Raw genomic sequence first — 20006 nt, 5'->3', positions numbered from 1 at the left:
CCAATGACGGGAGAACTGTCGGAGTATCCCGCTAGAAAGCACTCGATGCGGGGTATGCCGAGAAATATCCTGCAAGGGTATCCAAAGGGAGTAAAGGGCGAAGAGATTCAGTATCGGGACACGTTCTGGAAGGTGACTGACGACATCCAGTGCGACGCGGAAACGTCGGCTCGACCCGCCACTTGTGCTTTGTGCGCCCCACGCGTCGGATTGGAGCGCTCGATACCCATCATGGAGATGGCCTAGCCAGATTTCCTGATGATCTTAGCGGCACAACAGCAGTCTTAATGGCCCCAGAAAGTCATGCAAAAGATCTTAGGCCTTTTTTTTTATCTCCCCGAAGTGCCCCCACGTACATAGAAGTCTGATCTCTATATCTCACCGGGCCCCGGGGCCGCTGATATCATATTCCCTCCAGCTAAACTCTTAAGATCTTTTGGGATTCACCCACAGGGTTTCACACAATGGGTGAAAGTAATCATGTCCACGATGCTTTTCAAGTGCCCTTTGCACAAAGACCCGTCGTGATTCTCGGGGCAGGAATTATCGGATGTGCGACAGCCCGTCAACTATTACAGCATGGCTTCTCCGTTGTCCTCGTCGCTGAGTTCCTTCCCGGAGATCAGGACATCTACTATGCATCCGCCTGGGCGGGTGCCGCGTGGCATGCCGCAGGCGGCATTACTGCAGACCAGCGTTATTACCAGGCCGTAACACATCGTGTGATGCACAAGATGGCCCAGAACCCGGAATCAGGAGTCAGTGTGGTTAATGCCCGTGAGTATTTAGAGCAGGAACCCGCATCAGACTCTGCCATCTGGGGAAGAACGGTAGTATCCAAGGTAGGCCCCGAACCTGCTCTCATATCCGATGGTCACTGATCATATACCCACCATTCAGTTCCGTGAACTGGACCCGAAGGATTATCCCTCAAACTTCAACTGTGGCTGGGCATACGAGACTCTCGTCACCGATCCTACGCGGCACATGCCATATCTGAGAAACCAAATTCTAGCCCTTGGAGGCAAGTTCATTCGCCAGCATGTCGAATCTCTACATGAACTCTACGAGATGTTCCCCGTCTCTCGCTTGTTCATCAACGCCAGCGGCTTGGGTAGCAAGACTCTTGCGGACGTGAAGGACGACTGCTGCTTCCCCGAACGAGGACAAAATGTTTTTCTTCGTACGGACAATTGCAAAACTCTTTATTTCCGGAACGGCAAGGAGTACACCTATGTGATACCTCGACCCCTTTCCCACGGTGTTGTGCTCGGGGGCGTCAAGGAACAAGACAATCTGTACGCGAAATCACCCGATCCTGTGGCTCAGTTCTATGGTCTTTATGCTGACTATTCCTGCTAGTTCTCCAGAGGTAAATATGGACATCGCCCGTGACGAGATTGCGCGGGCCCATCGACTCGCGCCCGACATCGTCCCTGAACACCCTGCGGACGACGCTGTGAGCCATATTATTGGAATCCGACCATCACGGCGAGGAGGATTCCGGCTAGACTCGGAACAGAAGGACCACCGCACCATTCTGTCGGCCTATGGATTTGGCGGAGGTGGATATGCGTTTTCGTACGGGATTGCAGACGCGCTGGTGAAGATGGTGGAGCAGGCGGAGCGCAAGAATGTCATCATTTAAATTGTCCTTAGCCGTTCAGGGCATTCTGCTCTCTGTTTCTTCGGTTTCCTATTTACCTACTCACGTTGATCGTGAAGGATTGACGTGTGATGTGTGTGATGCTCGATGCTTGGTCCTTATCCAGTCCTCTCCAAATCTTGAATGAATGGTTGAAGTGTCAAGTGCTATATTTCGGAGAGGGACCGGAAATTGGTCCGTGCCAGAAGTACGTCTTGGGACCACACTAACTACGCAATCGACCTAGTGAGGCACCTGGTGAGGTACCTGGTGAGGCGCCTGGGTATCCAGTCCCTTCTTGACTTTTTTTTCTCGCCACCTTGTGTTACAGAGATCGATTTCTATATATACGTGCCTTGTGCGTTTGTGGGCTCTGGATCCGGGATAGCGGCTCTGCTTTCCCCCGCCGGCCAATTTTGCCGTCCAGTAGAGCAACGTCTTCTTCGGCTGGCTTGGCCGCGTTTCGACCAACTTGATCTCTTTTCAGGGTTTTTTGGTGGGTCTTGCTAACTTGCCAAACTCCGAACTTCGTCCAGGCCCTTGGCTTAGGTGAAGGGAAGGCGGGCTGAACCCAACTTTTTCTCGACTGGGTTTCTCTCCCCTCTTACCCTTACCGATCTTTCGCTCATCCCTTATCAAATGCGATATCGTCGTGAATGATCCCTCTACACGATTCGTCTCCCGAGTGCGCGGTGCCTGCCAAGTGGCAGGACGGTTGAGATCGCGATGGCTCTGGACGAGCAAATGCTCCACCTCAGCCTTGAGGATCACCGGCCCGTTAATTTCGCCATGGTTGTGACGCCACCTGCAGAGAGCGAACTAGGACATCCGGACAAAACAGCTGGTCTATTTTCTGATCCCGCCACGACGAGCTTGCCGCAGACTGCGACTGCGAATCCGAATGCGAATGCGAATGCGCCCGTGACGGCGGCCGCGACCGATGCCCATTCCATGGCCCGAATCTACCGCTGCACACCAACCCCGACTATTCTCCTCGACGGCTCCCTTCGGGTGATCCAGACTTCCGATAGTCATTTAAATTTCTTCAAACATGATAGCAAAGATTTACTGGGAACGAGTGTATACGAGCTGGCACCGGGCATCATCCCTGCGCCGGGCATCGTTTCGTTGAGTGGCGCGCTCGGTGCAGCCATTACAACCCGCGAGGTTCAAACTATCGAAAACATTCACGTCCAAGACCACGACTCCGAATTTTCTCTGCGCGTGACACCTATCTTTGACGGCGACACTTTAATATATGTACTCTTGGAAGCCCACATTACGAGGCGATCGAAGTCTGCGCCAAAGATCAGTGAACAGACTTACATCAACGAGACCTACAGAACTCTGATAGATACCGTTAAGGACTATGCCATATTCATGTTGGATATCCGGGGTCATATTGCGACATGGAATTCAGGTGCCGCCATTCTCAAGGGGTACACGGCGGACGAGATCATCGGCCAGCACTTTTCGATCTTCTACGGATCTGAGGATCGCGAGACCGACAAACCAGGCCGTGAGCTCGAGGTCTGCCTGCGCGACGGAAAAGTCGAGGACGAGGGATGGCGCTATCGGAAAGACGGTGGGCAATTTTGGGCCAACGTCATGATCACCCCGATCTATCAGTTTGGACGCCATGTGGGATTTGTCAAGGTCACTCGAGACCTGACGGAGCGAAAGGCTGCAGAGGCGCGGCTGATCGACGCGTTTGAGGAATCCTCCAAAATGAAAACTGATTTTCTTGCGAACATGTCTCACGAGCTACGCACCCCTATGAACGGAATGTTTTTGGCCCTGACCGTGCTGATGAGAACGTCTCTCAGCCCCGAGCAGCTGGAATATGCATCGATTTTGGAAGACTCGACTTCCATCCTGCTACAGGTTATCAACGATGTGCTAGACTACTCGAAATTGTCATCGGGCTCCTTTTCTCTGACTGCCGATGTCTTGGATGTCCCCGCCGTGGTGAGTGCGGTCATAAGAAACTGCCAGCCAACACTCAAGTCCGGGGTCGTGCTCGAGACTTCTGTGGACCCCAGCTTCCCCAGGGGTATCAAGGGTGATCCTCTGCGTTTTCGCCAGATCTTGCAAAACCTCGTCGGCAATGCTGTCAAGTTCACCGAGAGTGGATACGTCCATGTGAATGCATCTTACTCAGTGGATGAAAGCAATCCGCAATCGTACAACATTTCAGTCCAGGTGGTGGACTCTGGAATAGGAGTCCCCGAGGATGCAACCAGTACACTTTTCACTCCCTTTACTCGATTTGCGGATTCGACCACGAAGCGTTATCAGGGGACTGGATTGGGACTTTCCATTTGTAAAAGTCTTGCCGAACTCATGAATGGAGCGGTTGGGTTTCATGCGAATCCCGATGGTCTCGGTAGTGTATTTTGGCTGTCGGCCAAGATGGGCCGTATCGACCGGCATGTTCCGTCAACCCAACGAATGGCCTCGAAAGTGCAGGAAGTTACCTTGGATAGGTCATCTCTGCTTCAGAAAGTGGCTATGCACAAACCTATTCTGCTCGTGGAAGACAACAAAGTCAATCAAACGATCATGCTCAAGCTTCTGGGAACGTTGGGCTTTGACCGCGTGGATGCGGCCTGGGACGGGGCTGAGGCCGTGCGCATGGTAAAACAGAAACCTTTTGCCTACAATGTGATTCTGATGGACATCAACATGCCCGTGATGGACGGATTGACAGCGACGGAAAAAATTCGGCAACTCAACATTGACGTCCCTATCATTGCACTGACTGGAAATGCCCTGAAAGGCGACGCGGAAACTTATCTGGCCAAGGGGATGAATGACTATGTGGCTAAGCCAATCCACCGGCAGCAGTTGGTGGATGTCTTGTGGAAGTGGTGCGGATCATAAAGTCCATGAGTGGCCTTTCTCGCGAAATCCACCTTAATACGTGCTAGGACTGGGTATCCCCCACATTCTGGCCCACCTCCCCATCATATCGCCGCTATTTCCCTCCGGCATTGAACTCCGGCTGGATTCAAGCCCCTGCACACATAGAGGTATAGGACTACACTCATGGCGTAGAGCACAATATCTTCTAACTTGCAAAGCTCGTCGAATGAGATATTTAGCCGCCAGAGATCATATTGAAAACTTAGTTTTCCTCTGAGCAGCCTGCGCTTTTTCATTCCCCTTGGATACTAAGGGCGACCCAGAAGGAAATGCCAGCTCGAATAGGGCGCTCTGCTACTCCGATCTGTGTTCATGGAACGAGTCGCTTGAGGCGGGCATCCTGCCTGAATTGGGGTCCCTGGGGTACATTATGAATTCTAGTATTACGGGGCTGCTCACGCCTTGCGAATGCATTGTGCAAGCCATTGATGCCTATTCTCTGTATCCCCCGGGTCATTAATGCCAAGCTTATGAGATAGGATCCCCAACTCGGGTGTGTAGTGCACTGTAGTTGATATCCTGATATTCTTTTTGCCTCCAAAGTATCCAACCTAATATGAAGCGGAAGACATAGTTCAAAGAAGTACGTAAGATCTTAGGGGGCTGTGGACGTTTATACTTGGAACTTTGACGCCATTTCCGCTCACGAGGAATAGTAAATCGTCGTATTATCACTGCCGGTGTCTTTTTAGTGGTGTACAGTGGTTGTTCATAAGTTTGAATCCCTGATTTTACCACCTAAATTCTGCCAAATTTTCTGCCGTCCCAAAATCTCTTGATTCTTCTATTTACTCCTTATTTCATTGTTTCTCGAACCGTCATGCTAAGATTCGCTAGTTTACGTTGGGAGTTCTTCCGGATTACCCCTGTCACTTAGCCGTGTATTGCTTCTTACGTATCACTACATAGTACTTTCAAGTTTGTATTCACTTGTAAATTCAATATATCCGACACGTTCATGCCCCACCTCCAAATCAGCCACCCGAGGGAGGGGTATGTTAAATATCAATCACCAGTGGTCAAACCAAGATGGCCCCAAGCCTAGCTTATTCAAAGCATGAGCTTATTTACGACATGATCCACAGTCAGGAACTATCTATATCGCAGATGGCATAGGCTGCTAGCTGCAACAGAAGTACCATCGTAAGAATCTCTTCCCATATGTGGTTGTTTGGCAGCGTCGAAGCACCACCTAATAAAGTTGGACGACCCCGAAGTGATTCCTGAGATGACACTGGCTACGAGGACACAAGGCTGGCTAGAAATTGGATAGATAGCGTGTAAGTATTCATTCCTAAGAGGCGTGTGCTGTTACGTCGATATAGAGCCGGGTAGCGAGGGGATGGATAGTGAGGTGATATCTAGTCTAGAGTGAAATTATGATAAAGATCAGCGGCCAAGTTGATCCCGTGCGATGATAGATGGATGGTGATAGTAGTTTCTACCGACTTGACCAATTGTTTGCTTTCTCATGTAGTGATGACGAAACTTGGAACTATGCTAGCTCCTCGGCCAATACAGATTGCTCAACAGCTGCAGTACCACTTGTATGGGCCAAAATATCTGCTGGGCCACTCCTAGTATAATAATACTATACAATGGCATAAACATCCAGCTCGGTCGATGGCGAAGAAATAGCTGGACCACACAAACGTCATACAGTTGCATATGACGTGTAGTCATCATGAACAAGTGGCTCCTCGCCCCTCTCCATCCGCCACCGATTCGTCGCTACTAACGCCCCCGATAGCCCTTTAAACAACCACCCCCATTTCCTTAGAAACCCTTCCGACATCTCCCACCCTGAGATGTCCCAGGGTGGCGACCACGCAATGATACCGCGTCGCTCAACCTCGTCGTCGGGAAAGCCCTCGTACAGCCCGCCGATGCAGTCAGCCCACAGCTCGTCCTCGTCGAAGGTGCCGGCGGCCTGGATCAGACGGTCTCGCCCCTCGGGATACGGAAATAGGTCGATCCAGTCACCGTGCGGCACCGTTTGTTGAAGTGTGGTGGGCAGAAGTGTTGACGGGAGTATTTCGGGCTTGGTAGGGTAGGGGATGATGTGGATAACTTCCTCATCACAGTCGAGCGGCGTGACGAGAATACCCGAGATTAGAGTGCGGTTGACAACCAGGGCGCGGAGGGCGTTAAATTGGAGTAGAGTGATAAGGTGGTCTGGACAGAGGGGGAAGACAATGTTAAACTGCTCTTTCCTAGATTTACCTAGTAGCAAGGGGTTTCTCGCATTGTATAGTTGCTTGATACGATTTGCTGCGACGATAGAGACGGATTCCTGCTCAATGTCCCAGCATTCCACTAGCGCTTCTGATTTGATCCGAGTCCCGGTTGCGGCGCTGGATGCTTCGGCTTTCTTTGTTAGAGATTTACGTTTTCCTGCTGGACTATTAGTTTCGATAATTGGACACCCATTACTCGTACTGGTCCTGACTCCTGATTTAGACGAAAGAAAAAACAAGGTCCGGCTTACTGTATGCCCTTGTGTTGAGTCTAGTCTGTATCCGTCTGCGTGCTGCAGCATCCTTGGTCCCAGTCCAGTCGTCTTCTCTAATTATCGCCTTTAGGCGATGGGTAAGCTATATCGTCTCGGTGATTGAAAGTGGCCTGGTACGTACCTCGGCCAATTGTGGCATCGACGCGAGTTTGATGCGTGGTGCTGTTGAATTTGCAGGCTGATACGTACTAACCATGATGCTAGCGGAGTTAGAATTGCGGTGATGATGAAATTGGTGATAAATGATGCAAGTTTCTTTGAGTCGGCCAAGGTAGTTTATGCAGCCTGCTCACAATGACGGGTCTGACACTCGGGAAGGAGGAATTATTATGCCGACTGTTCCGCAGCTGAGGCGCAGACAGTGCGCGGTTAATTAGATGGCACGATATCATTGGTCACTATTACAGGATCTAACTTGATAAGGTCTAGCGTTATGCAACCTGCTCACATTATGGATCAGGATCACGAGCTCCAGCATCATACATACGCGGTGCACCACTTGATTGGTCAATACAACGTTGAGATTTCCAGAGGGTGGCTAATTTAGAAATTAGCTAGAGATTCGGCAGTGAGCCCCATGCTTTATGCGGCTGGCTCACTCGCTCACTCGGAATTTTCTTATTGGTCCATGTCTTCGGTATATCTAAGTTGAATGTAACGTGATTGGTCTAAAGGTCATGCAGCTTGCTCACAGCATCTGATGCTCGGGATAACATCCAACTATCTCGGAAACTGCTCAATAAGAGTAATATAAAAGATCCTAGTAACACCTCAATTTCGACGCATCTTTTCCCATCATCAAAAACGTAGAACTCCATTCAAGACATTGAATTATCTGTTTCTTAGTATTATCAAATGCTCGTTTCGAACATGGCTTTCAATCCCGACACTCTCCCCGATCTCAAGGGCAAAGTATTTATAGTCACAGGTGGAAATTCCGGCATGTAAGCCTCCCCTCTCCCCTCTCACCACGAAGCCCGAATCGCTAATCCCACCATACCATAGAGGCTACTACACTGTAGCCCATCTAGCAGGTCGTGGCGCCCACGTTTATATGTGTGCCCGAATCCCAGAGAAGGGTACAGCAGCCATCGCCAATATCAAGAAAACGTACCCTTCAGCCAATATCGACCTCCTACAAATGGACCTTATGGACCTCACCAGCGTCGTCGCAGCCGCCAAGAACTTCCTCACCCTCGAAACAGCCCTGCACAGCCTGGTCAACAACGCAGGCATTATGGCGACGCCCTTTGAAATGACCAAAGACGGCCATGAGGCCCAGTGGCAGACCAATTACATCGCGCACTGGGTTTTGACGAAGCACCTGCTTCCCTTGATGCTACGGACGGCCAAGACACTTTCTCCCGGCAGCGTGCGCATCGTCAACCTGTCTTCATCGGGTCACCTGGCCGCACCCAAGAGTGGCATCAATTTCAAGGACCTATCGCTCAAGGATAGCGGCCCGTGGCCGCGGTACGGACAGAGCAAGCTCGCCAATATTCTGCACACCAAGACTCTGCACAAGATGTACGGCCCGGGCTCTCCCAATGCGCAGAACGAGGAGGGTGAGATCTGGGTTTCGTCCGTGCATCCAGGTATGGTTGAGACGAACCTCGCCACGTCAGTGGGGGAGTCGGGTTCGGGCATGATGAGTGTTTTCTCGGTTTTACGTATGTTTGGATTGATATGGCCTGCCGATAAGGGGTCATGGACCAGTTTGTTCTGTGCAGCCAGTGGGGATATGAAGGCGGAGCAGAGCGGCACGTATTTCGAAATTTTCGGGCGTTTTGGGGAGCCGAGGTGGCAGAGCGGTGCGGCGAAGGATCGGAAGCTTGCAGAGAAGTTAGAGAAGTGGACTGAGGAGATGATGAGGAAGGAAGGGTGGGTTCGGTAATGGCCTCAACTGGTTTCGGTCCTTTTCGATTATATTGATAGATTGAATTCTTTATATTATTATATATTATTATTTCTCCTATTTATTCATATACACTTATATTCACTTTTATACTTCTAAGTATATAGTCCAGAGTTTATACCTAGTGATCTTTTATTTAATATTAAACTATATATATCCAAAAAATCAAGGCCATCAGACTAATAGAAAACTTGACACCAACGAATGCGTTATCTCGAGTCGCATTATTGATCTGACTTGGGCTGGCGGGGCTTGAAGTTGTACTGCCTGTGGTAAATTGCTCAAAGGAAGCAGTGGGAGAAACAGATGGGGCAGATGAAAGGTAGAGGAGGCTGATGACGCAGTGGTGTAGGAACAGTAGTGCCCGAGGCAGAAGCCGAAACAGAAGACACGTTCTTCACGTCGATGGTGCCGACGGAGTCGCCCATGTACGACTGTACCGTGCGCTAACCCGACGTGGTGGTCGTCAGGTCATCGCTGGAGATGGTGGATGTTCTCATCAACGGCTCTATGTCCGAATAAACTGTCAAAACCAATCAGCCATAGTCCGACTTGGCAACCGAGATGGTGTACCCTGCACACTGGGTCTCGCTGACGGCGGGTAGCTCGTCGTGGGTCGCTTGTCCCCATTGCTTCATCACTCCTGTTTGAATCCGTTGCTACTGGTAATTGTGCTGATTTCATAATGATATCGTGCCAGTTGTCAGTGTCTAAGTAGTTATGACTTCATATGTGTGATGGGGGTGGGGGTAAGGGGGCAGACAAAAAGTGGATGCTTTCGGACGTGTAGGCTGCTAGGAAATCGTTGATCCCGTATAGGTGGCTTTGCGGGCGTCGATGTTGGTTGCCGAGGCTAGGGGCAGGAGAGCGACGAGAGTCGTGTACTTCGACTTATCGGGCGAATTCAGACATATACGAGTATAAAGGGAGCGACTACGTTGGAGGCAAACAAGTGTGACGATGTTTGGCTATTGGCGATACGAATGACTTGGGAAGCCGAGCGAGGGCATCGGGACATGTTGTTAGATAAGGAGCTAGCCTTCTCTCAATCAAAAATGCCAGCTACGTGGTTTGATTATTCATATATTTGATACACCTATCTCAACGGCACAGTCGGGACTCGGCAGCAACGTTAAAATCGTCGGCCAATTACAATGTCTAGGTTTAAGATAATAGAAAGTTCGGTGGGAGATGTTTATAGCCCTGCAAACTGTCATTGCTTGAAGTGTCGACTTTGATGGCGTTTTCGGTCGACGAGCGCCAGTCCAAGGTATTGATTGAGCATGCGATAAGTATACGCCTTTTCTTAAGAGAATAAGGAGCTGATATATGGCGATGCACAGCGTGTAAATAACGGTTCCGTCGCTGCAGAACAATGGTTATGTGGCTAGGGCTGACGGATGGCGATAAACTAGGTGTAAGTCACTTGGGAGAATGATACCTAAATTGCTGGAGCTTACAATGCACTAGTAAACGCGAACTACCCACGGACGCTGTTTTCTAGGCTGATAAACCTTAGTGGGTTGACCGGTGTGATTTGAAAGACCTTTTCCAATTGTCTTCGAACCAGGAGCCATTCCTTTGTTCGGCATTGACTTCGGCTTTCCCTTATACATTTTTTTTCTACATCTTTCTGCAAACGCAAAGGCCGTGTTATCGTTGATTCATTTGAAATCTACTAATATATAGATGTAATATTATAAAACAGAACTTTGAATCATGCGCTGTGCAAGTAAAAGTCGCTTACCTATTTACATATAACACAGATTTCCGTATCAAGTCTGTTGAGGAATCAGCCTTGCTTACCGCTGATGTCTGTCGTTGGTACAAGGGTGAAAAGCTGCAAGAGGGAGACTTCCGGCACGCTAGCCTGGTCGTAGAGAGGTAGCACATCTACAGTAATTTTCGAGATCAGGTATATCTGCCCCCAAGTCGGACCCTCATCACTGTACAAGGAGGCTGAACATTCACCGACTATGTCGTCAGCATCTGGTGAAGACAGGTCCATTTGTGGTCCAAGTAGCCTGAGGTGGAGGCATACGAGGGAGTCCGTTCCCGGAGATCGAGCTGTTCAGTTCGGCAGGCATCATCACTTTCGAAATGAGTGTAAGTCATTCTCCAAAGGCAAAAGATGCCACTGTGGAGTTTGGTTATATCATTGTGTGTTAGCTTCTACCATGGGGTGTCAAAGAGCGTAAACCAAAAAGAGCTGTGGCTGACAGGCCGAGTGACGTGACAAGCAAGTTCATGAGTAGTCCGCAAATAAGCAAGGTAATGTAAGTCAGTATTTGCAATGTTTGTGCGGAGTTAACCCCCCATACTGTCGCTTGGAAATGGAAGTGGCACAGGAAAGTGACCTCGCCAGATTCTCAAGGCCCGCCCGGGCTATAGTATTCGACTTTATTTGCATTACTATGGAATATTCTGGATCGCCAATTCAGTTGCAAGTCGGAGCGACGTATCATAATTAGAACAAGTCGTTGTATTAATACTAGTGCGGGAATATTGGTATTCCGGGCCTATCCATCATATGGACTAGCGGATATTGTGATTACGGTTCGAGGAACAATGAAAGAGTGTAAGTGATGGCACCAGTTTCTGATGTAAGATTGCCGTATAAAGGAATAAGGCCAGTACGTCGCATTGATCCGGAGCAGGTAGCCCAGAACATCTGTTTAACCTGGTTCCCTTTGATTGATGAAGGTCTTATATCTCGCGTAAGAATCAGCTTACTTCGTGGAGTGAATGTATACTCCCGAAATTCGCCATTTCCACGCTCGATATAGCATTCGTCAGACCAAAAGACCCGTACCCAATCTTCAGGCGTATAGTGTTCGTATATCCGAACCTATTCAAGTCGTGCGGCGGCGTGGCTCGGGGTTAAGCTAGGTCGATCAAGAATAAGCCACTTTCGACGGCCTTCCTTGTGTAAAAGCCGCCATATAGATATTCATTTAACCTTATGATCGACGGTAGCGAGGATGTTCTCGTAGGTAATTCGGAGATTCGTATCAATAGCATTCAGAAGCTTTAGTTTATTGTCCTCGTCTAGCTTCCGGGGACGTCCAGATCGAGGTGAAGTCTCATTCTCTATTCTCTGATTCGTGCGGTTAATTGTTGTCTTGATTGTACCGATTGGAATAGACAAATATTCCTGGTGTATTTGCTTATAGGTCCAGCCAGCGATAATCTTCAATTCAACGAGTTTTGTACGCACATATGCGTCTAGCTGGCAGTTCGGGCGGCGCGAAGGTGCTACAGGGGCCTTCGCTAATCGAATTGGAGGCATAATAGCTTCAAAAAGGTAAGGAAACTGTATTCAAACCAGAGGGTATTCTGGTGCGCGTCGGAAGGCAAGGTAGGTGAGAAGGGCGGTGAGATGGGTAGCAAGGGCGATGAGGAAAAGGCGGTGAAAAGAAGGATTCAAACGTATGAAGCCCCACTGTGGCACATATGTCAAGGAGATACAAATCCTCGGATATCTCACGCCCGTGCTGAGGTATGGGGGTCGAACTCTATTCTAACTCCTGAAAACCTTCAAAATTAGGATGCACTTTGTCACGCCTGTCTTTACCCCACTCCTCGGGTTCCTGGCGCCTGACCCTGGGGTGTAGGTTCAGGGGCATATCAGGATCATCGCTCAAACTCTGTAATTGGACAGGATCATAGGAATCCCGAGCCTATGATAAGGGTTAGGCGATTACTTTCCTGATGGAGACGAAGTCCCCCCACATGGTGTCCCTCGAAGTGGAGGTGGGAAACCGAGTGCGGGTGATGATGGCATGGTCCCCCTTTCACTCCTCATCTGAATGAACCGAGGCCTTAGCCCTGCCTATACCACCCGACGTGTGCTGGTAAATGCAGCCGCTTTAGTGATGTCTCATTTATAGCAAGCTTCACGTGGCGTATTTTGCCCCTCCGAGGCATGGAAACGAAGGCCGTGATCGAGACAGGATAAATGTGAGAGACTTACCGCGAACATTTCTTCTCTAACACTAGTGAGTTTGTTCAGGCTAGAAGAGCTCCTATTACAATAGGAGGCCGGCGGCCTTAACCATCGCTCTAATGATGGCAATAACCCCAGGTACGTCGCCGAAGGATGTGCGAGGAAGGTAAATCAGAGTCTTCACATGGCTTTAGCCATAATAATGATTCGTTGAATCCTAAGCCTGAGCTATAGAAGGGCGGCCCTGCAATTGAGCCTTTTTCAGATTTACAAGCGTAGGTGTAAATCTAAAAGGATATATTTCAGGGAAAGCAAAAGCACCGCTTTATCCAATCTCGTCTGTTGTTTGTCTGGCTGCGTAGGGGTCCAAGCATTCGGGGATCGTCCGCTGGCTTTCCTGGTGGGAAAGTCCCTAAATCACCGAGCCAAGCAGTCGTTAGTCAAAGTAAATGCTCCATTCTAGGCCCGCTCTCCCCGCTGATCTTAGCTCCACTATGAGGCATAATCCAGCTGATGACCCTGTTTCCCTCTTAAGATGCGGGCGGCGTGTGTATCTTTATTGGATAATTGCCAAGACTGGGCCCGAAAAGGATACAAGCAGGCGAACGATGGAGCCCCGGGGAGTAGCGGGGTTCCTACAAATATGGTATAAAGGCTTGCTCTGTCCCATCACCCGCGTCACAATCAGTATTGTGTACGGGGTGAACTTGAGTGACTTCCCGCATCATGAAGTATTCTGGTCTGCTCGTAGGAGTCGCAGCTGTTGGCGCCATCGCCGTGCCTGCTCCTCACAACTATGAACTTCACGAGAAACGCGAATTTATGCCATCTTCCTGGAATGAAGGAAAGAGACTAGACGGCTTGACATCGCTTCCTGTGCGAATTGGTCTGACGCAGTCTAACTTGAACCATGGTCATGACCTTCTCATGGAAATGTATGTTATGGCACAATAAAACTGTTTTTCACTCTATACGAACATTGGTTAACGGATGAATACTCAAGGTCGAACCCATCTTCGAGCCGCTATGGTCAACATATGTCCGAGTCCGAGGTACATGACTTGTTTTCACCTAGCCAGGAGAGCGTGGATAGTGTTCGTGGATGGTTGGAGTCCTCAGGTGTTGCTGCGGACCGCATCTCGCAGTCCGTGAATAAGCAGTGGATGCAGTTTGATGCCGATGCTAGAGAGCTAGAGAAGCTGCTCCGCGCAGAATACTATGTCTATGCTCACTCTGAGACCGGCCGTTCTCACGTTGCATGCAGCGAGTAAGCTTCTTGAGCCAGCTTATGATGAGTTCTTGACTGACACTGGAATTGCTAGATATCATTTGCCGAGCTCGGTGCGTGAGCACGTTGACTACATCACTCCGGGTATTACTTTGCGTGAAGTGACCGCCGTGGGAAAACGCAGTGATGCAAAACTTAAGAAGCGAGTTGCGAACGGGCTGCCGCCCATTCTAGAGCCAATCGCAGTTCCACTCGAACAGTTGCTTGGCCAGCTGCTTGATTTCTGTGATATTGCCATTACCCCTCAGTGTATCCGGGGTAAGTCACCAAGTCAATTATTGACTCTGATACATGCTAAAACTGCTTTTTCAGACATGTATAACATCACGGAAGGCACATCAGCAGCCCATGGTAATGAACTAGGAATTTTTGAAGGTATTGGCGACGTCTACGCCCAAGAGGATCTTAACCTCTTTTTCACAACGCTTGCAAGGTAATGTGTCTCAACCCCATGACCGAGTAATTCTCGCTGATTCTTACGCTAGCGATATCCCTACTGGAACTCACCCAACTCTGAAAGCTGTCGATGGCGCCAAGGCTCCTGCTCCATTGCAAAGTGCGGGCGCTGAGTCTGATTTGGATTTCCAGATTTCTTATCCAATCATCTGGCCTCAGAACTCGGTTCTCTTCCAGACGGATGACATGGTCTACGAAGAGGACTACACATTCCGCGGCTTCCTCAACACCTTTTTGGATGCTATCGATGGTTCATATTGTGATGAAGTCTCGCCTCTTGACCCTCCTTACCCAGATCCTAACTCTGGCGGCTACAAAGGCACGTTGCAGTGCGGTGTCTATGAGCCGACTAACGTGATTTCGATTTCTTACGGGGGCGACGAAGCCGATCTCCCCATTGCGTACCAGCGACGCCAGTGCAACGAGTTCATGAAGCTCGGCATGCAGGGCGTGTCTGTCGTTGTCGCTTCCGGTGACTCTGGCGTTGCTGGGGCCAGCAGCTGCCTGGGCGAAGATGGCAAGGTCTTCAATCCTGACTTCCCGGCCTCATGCCCGTACTTGACGGCTGTGGGAGCGACCGTAATTCCCCTTGGTGCCGGTGCCACAGAACACAAGGAAGAGGCTGTATCCCGTTTCCCGTCTGGCGGTGGGTTCAGCAACATCTACGAGCACCCCGACTACCAGGCTCAAGCTGTGGCAGACTACTTCTCCACGGCTAAGCCTAGCTACCCGTACTATGAAAGCGTCAATAATAATAGCTTCGCAGCCAACGGCGGTATCTATAACCGGATCGGACGTGGGTATCCTGATGTTTCTGCGATCGGTGACAACGTCGTCATCTTCAATGGCGGCTTGCCAACCTCAATTGGCGGTACCTCGGCCTCGGCCCCGGTATTTGCCTCTATTTTGACCCGTATCAATGAGGAGCGACTAGCTGCAGGCAAGACAACAGTCGGATTCGTCAATCCTATCCTGTACGCACATCCGGAGGCCTTTTTCGACATCATCAAGGGTGATAATCCAGGCTGCGGCACCAACGGGTTCTCCGCTGCTGTGGGCTGGGATCCAGTGACTGGATTGGGTAGTCCAAACTACCCAGCCTTGCTGAAGGTCTTTATGGGCCAGTGAGCAGCATTCAAAGGCCCTATAGGTATCGAGCCTTTCTTGAGAGATCTCAAATATCCGACCCCGTATCGAAGGTCTGAAATCAGCACATAGTATAATCTATTTACCTTCAACCACGCACTCATTTTGCAATTTCCTAATTCCGCACTTTAAATAACACGTACCATTGCAAACTCCTGCAAAGTTTGATTGAAGTTTTGCAGGGATTTGCAAATTTCTAATAGAAAGACGAAGAATATCGATTCACAACCTAGTGATAGGACTGTTGGAAAGTCCGTGCCCAGTGACGGACACCGCCTAGGTGTATACAAATTAGGTGCGAAATGCAGTTTATTTGCGGCATGCCCAGGCGCCGGCAGAATCCAAACCGTGAAGAGAGTTTGTCTGGCCCACAGTTTGTGACACCCAATCTCCTAATCCCAGGTTTCGTGGGCCTCTCGAGTGGAATTGTTCAGAGCGAAGTCCAAGTTACAAAGGATTATGCACTCAAATGGGCAATACAATTCGATTTACATAAAGAGACAAGTGGATGCCATCACCTGGCCTTGATATATAATCAAGATTCCAGACAAACGTCCAAAGAGTCAAACCGGTTAAGGACAATGAACTAGGCCACAATACGGATCCTGGATCCTTCCTATTTACAGAACACCAAGCTCCGTCCAACAAGAGCTTCGGCCTCGAGCCGATTGCGCAAGCCGAACATCACACGGTAAAGCTCTCACGAATCAATCCCGTCCGAAATAGATGCGATGACCGGAGCGATCGTGCCGACAACCCTGGCGTTAGTCGGACCAGGCCTACAAGTTCCATTCGTACGAGAAGGTATGATTGGCGCAATGAGCTTCACTAGGCTTAATTTGGTGCCCGACAAGGCCGCACTGTAGTGGAAAGTGGGGGCTATGGAAACTAAACTGCGTGATATTAACCGCTAAGTTGTCCGGCGTATCGGTAAATTATCCGGCTAAAAACGGGTAATAATTATGACATCACGCATTAGGTCAGCACTTGGGGGCGCGGGGGCAGTTTCCGGGGAGATGCACTCGGAGTGAAACATTGTCCTTCGGAACGAACGTGCTCGAAATAAAAATCGAGAGGATGACATGGAATGCGGTAGATGAATGAAAGCACGTATGAATATCAGCGTGGTTATAGAAATAACTAGTACGATAGAATCGTTGCTATAATGGCTGCCGATCCGTACTCGGTGGGGTCTACTCCGAAGGAGGGGCAGCGTGGGAGGGCGAGACCGCGTATTGTTCGACCCCGCTGGAGACAAGTCGACGGTTTATTAGACGCGGCCTCTGCCCGGTTTTTAGTCTCATCTTCAAGCTTTCTGCTTTTATTCTATATTCAAATTTATTGCTACCAGCTCACAAGATGTCTCTCGGCAAGAAGGTTACTCTTAACACCGGCCACCAGATTCCGTATGCACTCCAATTGAAATATTGAATATCGAGAGATTAACGCGCACGCAGCCAGCTGGGATTCGGCACCTGGCAGTCTGCCCCCGGCCAGGTCGGCGAAGCCGTATATGAAGCTCTGAAGGCCGGTTACCGCCACCTGGTAGGTATCCATTCTGTACGCTCAAACAGAATTGAGACTAACATGTCCTAGGATCTTGCCACTATGTATGCAGCTTTGGTTTTGCCTTGTCGCTTCAATTGCTACCGAAGCTCGTTTTACTGACCTGAAGCTCGGCTTTTAGCTACCAGAACCAGAAGGAGGTTGCCGCTGGCATCAAGCGCGCCTACCAGGACGTCCCCGGCCTCAAGCGTGAGGACCTCTTCATCGTGAGTACTGCATATCCCATCCCAGACACGAAATTCCGAGTGAATAGATCATTCTGACCATTGTTCGGGTATAGACTTCCAAGTTGTGGAACAGGTATATTACGGAGCCCGGCATCTCTTTTCATAACAAACGATTCTGACTGCCCACAGCCAGCACCGCCCCGAGGCCGTCGAGGCCTCTCTGGATGCCTGCCTTGCTGAGCTGGAGCTGGATTATCTCGATGTATGTGTGGTTTTGCTGCAATCTGAACGAACAGCCACTGACAGACTTAGCTTTACCTTGTCCACTGGCCTGTCGCTTTCCAGAAGGGCGAGTCATACTTCCCCCTTGTCGCCAACAGCACAGTTGAGGGTGGTGACGTGATCATTGATGATGATGTTTCCATCGTTGATACCTGGAAAGGTAAGGAAGCCCATACACAACCTGACAGATACGCGCGTTGACTCTTTCTCTATCAAAAGCCATGACCAAGCTCCCAAAGAGCAAGGCTCGCTCTGTTGGTGTCTCGAACCACACCATTGAGCACGTAAGTGGAGGTTCCGCGTAAGTGGGTATCTCGAAGCAGTACTGACAAGGACTTGAATAGCTTGAGGCCCTCATTAACGGCACTGGTGTCGTACCCGCTGCCAATCAGATCGAGCGCCACCCCGTGCTGCAGAGCAACGACCTGATCGAGTACTGCCAGAAGAAGAACATTCACATTACTGCGTACTCTGTATGTGTCCTACCAGTCAACAATCTGAGGAATTTGAGTGCTAATGTAGTTAGGCCTTTGGCAACAATATGCTCAACATTCCTCTTCTCATTACCCGCCCCGAGGTCAAGGAGGTCGCCGAGGCTGTCGCCAAGCGCACCGGCACTGAGGTCACCCCTGCCCACGTCATGTGAGTTGAATAACCCATTTATGCCATTTGTAATATCATCTGACAGTTTTTTTTTAGTCTTGCCTGGTCCCAGGTCGGTGGCCACAGTGTTATCCCCAAATCGGTCACCCCTTCGCGCATCCGCGATAACTTCAAGGAGATCGAGCTCTTGCCCGAGGAGGTGCAAAAGGTCAGCCTGCTAGGCCAGGACCGCAGACGTTACAACACCCCTTACGCTGCCAACAAGCCCCGCTGGAACATCAATATCTTCGGTGAGCCCGATGAGCAGGCTGCTAGCCACAAGGTGATTGTTTAAAACTAGCGACATCTTATTGACATGTCCAAAATGAATGATGAGAAATGTATATTCAGTCAACTGGGGCTAGGATGTCCATAGAAATTTGAATAGCCTGTGAAGCACAAGCACCTGAAGTCTTCAGGGTAACTTCTTAGCTAATCTTACGCAAACGATTCCAAACTTGTCTGGAATAATTTAATTTTCAAATGCTTTGTACTCGTAAGAATGGATTATTTCCTTGAAAGTTTGGTTGTCGTGCGGCAACATCTAGTCGCCAATAGGATCATCCACTATTGTCACGTCATGGAACCAACAATGCGGGCTCAATATATAGTTATCTCCAGTAAAAGTGAGAAGTTTGACTCTCCAAAAATCACCAGTATTGTCACTGCCGGGTTCTCTGATGCTACTATACTGTCATTTCCAGCACTTGAGTCAGTGGGAGTTGCAGTCTCTCCCGAGTCAAAGCTCTTTGCGTTGTATGCTGCCGCAGCGATTGTGTACGCGGCACTTAATGGTTTTAATTTCATGATCTGTCTGCCCAGTGGCGATGTCAATGGTTAACCAACTCTATTAGCCGTACAGGGATGTTCAATCCCTCCAGATGGAAAACTGCCAGGGTTCATCTAGGTGCCATTATTGGCTGCCCCATAAATAACTCTCCGTAGCATATATAGTAAATTCAAGCTAGATCATGTCCCGGTTATCGATGTATACGACAAAAAATTCATTCGCGAGTCTATCAATACCTAGCTCCGTAGGGTCGGTGGTGGGACAAAATGCTGTAAAGCCTGGGCCGTGATTAGATTGGTACCAAATAGATGGAACTTCCGAGAAGCCAATATGGGTTTCTTTAATGAAATGGAAAGCCATAGATTGAAGCTAGGAAGAAGGAAGAGAAGAAGAAACTACAATCAACTAGTCGAGGAGAACGGACGAGAGCATTAGACTCATTTGGTGGTGCCGAATCAAGCTTAGATCCGAGTCCTTTTTCTAAAAACACTGATCCTCTGTCAGGAATGCTTGCCCCGAATTATCCACAAATATCACACGACTCTGGAACCCAACTGTCTTCCAAACATGCGCCAGATGTATCGAAATATCAAAAATGTTCATCCATCAAAATTTTGAGAGAAAAAAAGAGGGAGGGGTATATAGGCGAACAGAAAAACGGACAAAGACAATCCTCAAGCATCATTCTAACATTATGACATTTATAGATTCGTAGTTCTTTAGAGA

At 49.4% G+C, this 20006-nt stretch overlaps 7 protein-coding genes across 7 annotated transcripts; 5 read left to right on the top strand and 2 right to left on the bottom strand.

Annotated features, from left to right (window-relative positions):
• Positions 1 to 464: 464 nt before the first annotated feature.
• Positions 465 to 1648, top strand: N7443_005284 (FAD-dependent oxidoreductase; the record flags this gene model as incomplete). Its single annotated transcript, XM_056885340.1, has 3 exons — positions 465 to 842; positions 901 to 1298; positions 1363 to 1648. 3 exons carry the CDS (start codon positions 465 to 467, stop codon positions 1646 to 1648), a joined length of 1062 nt encoding a protein of 353 aa, XP_056743618.1.
• A 723-nt stretch (positions 1649 to 2371) lies between these two features.
• On the top strand, positions 2372 to 4528 carry fos-1 (sensor histidine kinase/response regulator Fos-1/TcsA; the record flags this gene model as incomplete). The annotated part of the gene is made up of 1 exon (XM_056885339.1): positions 2372 to 4528. The coding sequence occupies one exon, from the start codon at positions 2372 to 2374 to the stop codon at positions 4526 to 4528; it is 2157 nt and encodes a 718-aa protein (XP_056743617.1).
• Positions 4529 to 6224: 1696 nt separating this feature from the next.
• On the bottom strand, positions 6225 to 7278 carry N7443_005282 (DUF3425 domain-containing protein; the record flags this gene model as incomplete). The annotated part of the gene is made up of 3 exons (XM_056885338.1): positions 6225 to 6937; positions 7059 to 7146; positions 7204 to 7278. 3 exons carry the CDS (start codon positions 7276 to 7278, stop codon positions 6225 to 6227), a joined length of 876 nt encoding a protein of 291 aa, XP_056743616.1.
• A 674-nt stretch (positions 7279 to 7952) lies between these two features.
• On the top strand, positions 7953 to 8976 carry N7443_005281 (uncharacterized protein; the record flags this gene model as incomplete). The annotated part of the gene is made up of 2 exons (XM_056885337.1): positions 7953 to 8026; positions 8088 to 8976. The coding sequence occupies 2 exons, from the start codon at positions 7953 to 7955 to the stop codon at positions 8974 to 8976; spliced, it is 963 nt and encodes a 320-aa protein (XP_056743615.1).
• Positions 8977 to 11947: 2971 nt separating this feature from the next.
• Positions 11948 to 12286, bottom strand: N7443_005280 (uncharacterized protein; the record flags this gene model as incomplete). Its single annotated transcript, XM_056885336.1, has 1 exon — positions 11948 to 12286. The coding sequence occupies one exon, from the start codon at positions 12284 to 12286 to the stop codon at positions 11948 to 11950; it is 339 nt and encodes a 112-aa protein (XP_056743614.1).
• A 1383-nt stretch (positions 12287 to 13669) lies between these two features.
• Positions 13670 to 15815, top strand: N7443_005279 (S53 family peptidase; the record flags this gene model as incomplete). The annotated part of the gene is made up of 5 exons (XM_056885335.1): positions 13670 to 13878; positions 13947 to 14210; positions 14266 to 14489; positions 14544 to 14664; positions 14717 to 15815. 5 exons carry the CDS (start codon positions 13670 to 13672, stop codon positions 15813 to 15815), a joined length of 1917 nt encoding a protein of 638 aa, XP_056743613.1.
• A 1377-nt stretch (positions 15816 to 17192) lies between these two features.
• akr1 (putative aldehyde reductase (AKR1)) lies at positions 17193 to 18785 on the top strand (the record flags this gene model as incomplete). Its single annotated transcript, XM_056885334.1, has 11 exons — positions 17193 to 17239; positions 17291 to 17378; positions 17430 to 17443; positions 17521 to 17605; positions 17680 to 17699; positions 17756 to 17828; positions 17879 to 18008; positions 18068 to 18132; positions 18193 to 18321; positions 18375 to 18490; positions 18548 to 18785. The coding sequence occupies 11 exons, from the start codon at positions 17193 to 17195 to the stop codon at positions 18783 to 18785; spliced, it is 1005 nt and encodes a 334-aa protein (XP_056743612.1).
• Positions 18786 to 20006: the final 1221 nt, after the last annotated feature.

Source organism: Penicillium atrosanguineum, assembly GCF_028827265.1.
Source record: "Penicillium atrosanguineum strain IBT 20685 chromosome Unknown utg000003l_segment0_segment0, whole genome shotgun sequence".
NCBI classification, from domain to species: domain Eukaryota; kingdom Fungi; phylum Ascomycota; class Eurotiomycetes; order Eurotiales; family Aspergillaceae; genus Penicillium; species Penicillium atrosanguineum.
Note: the sequence above shows the minus strand (reverse complement) of the source record. Positions and strands in the feature narration are given on the sequence as shown.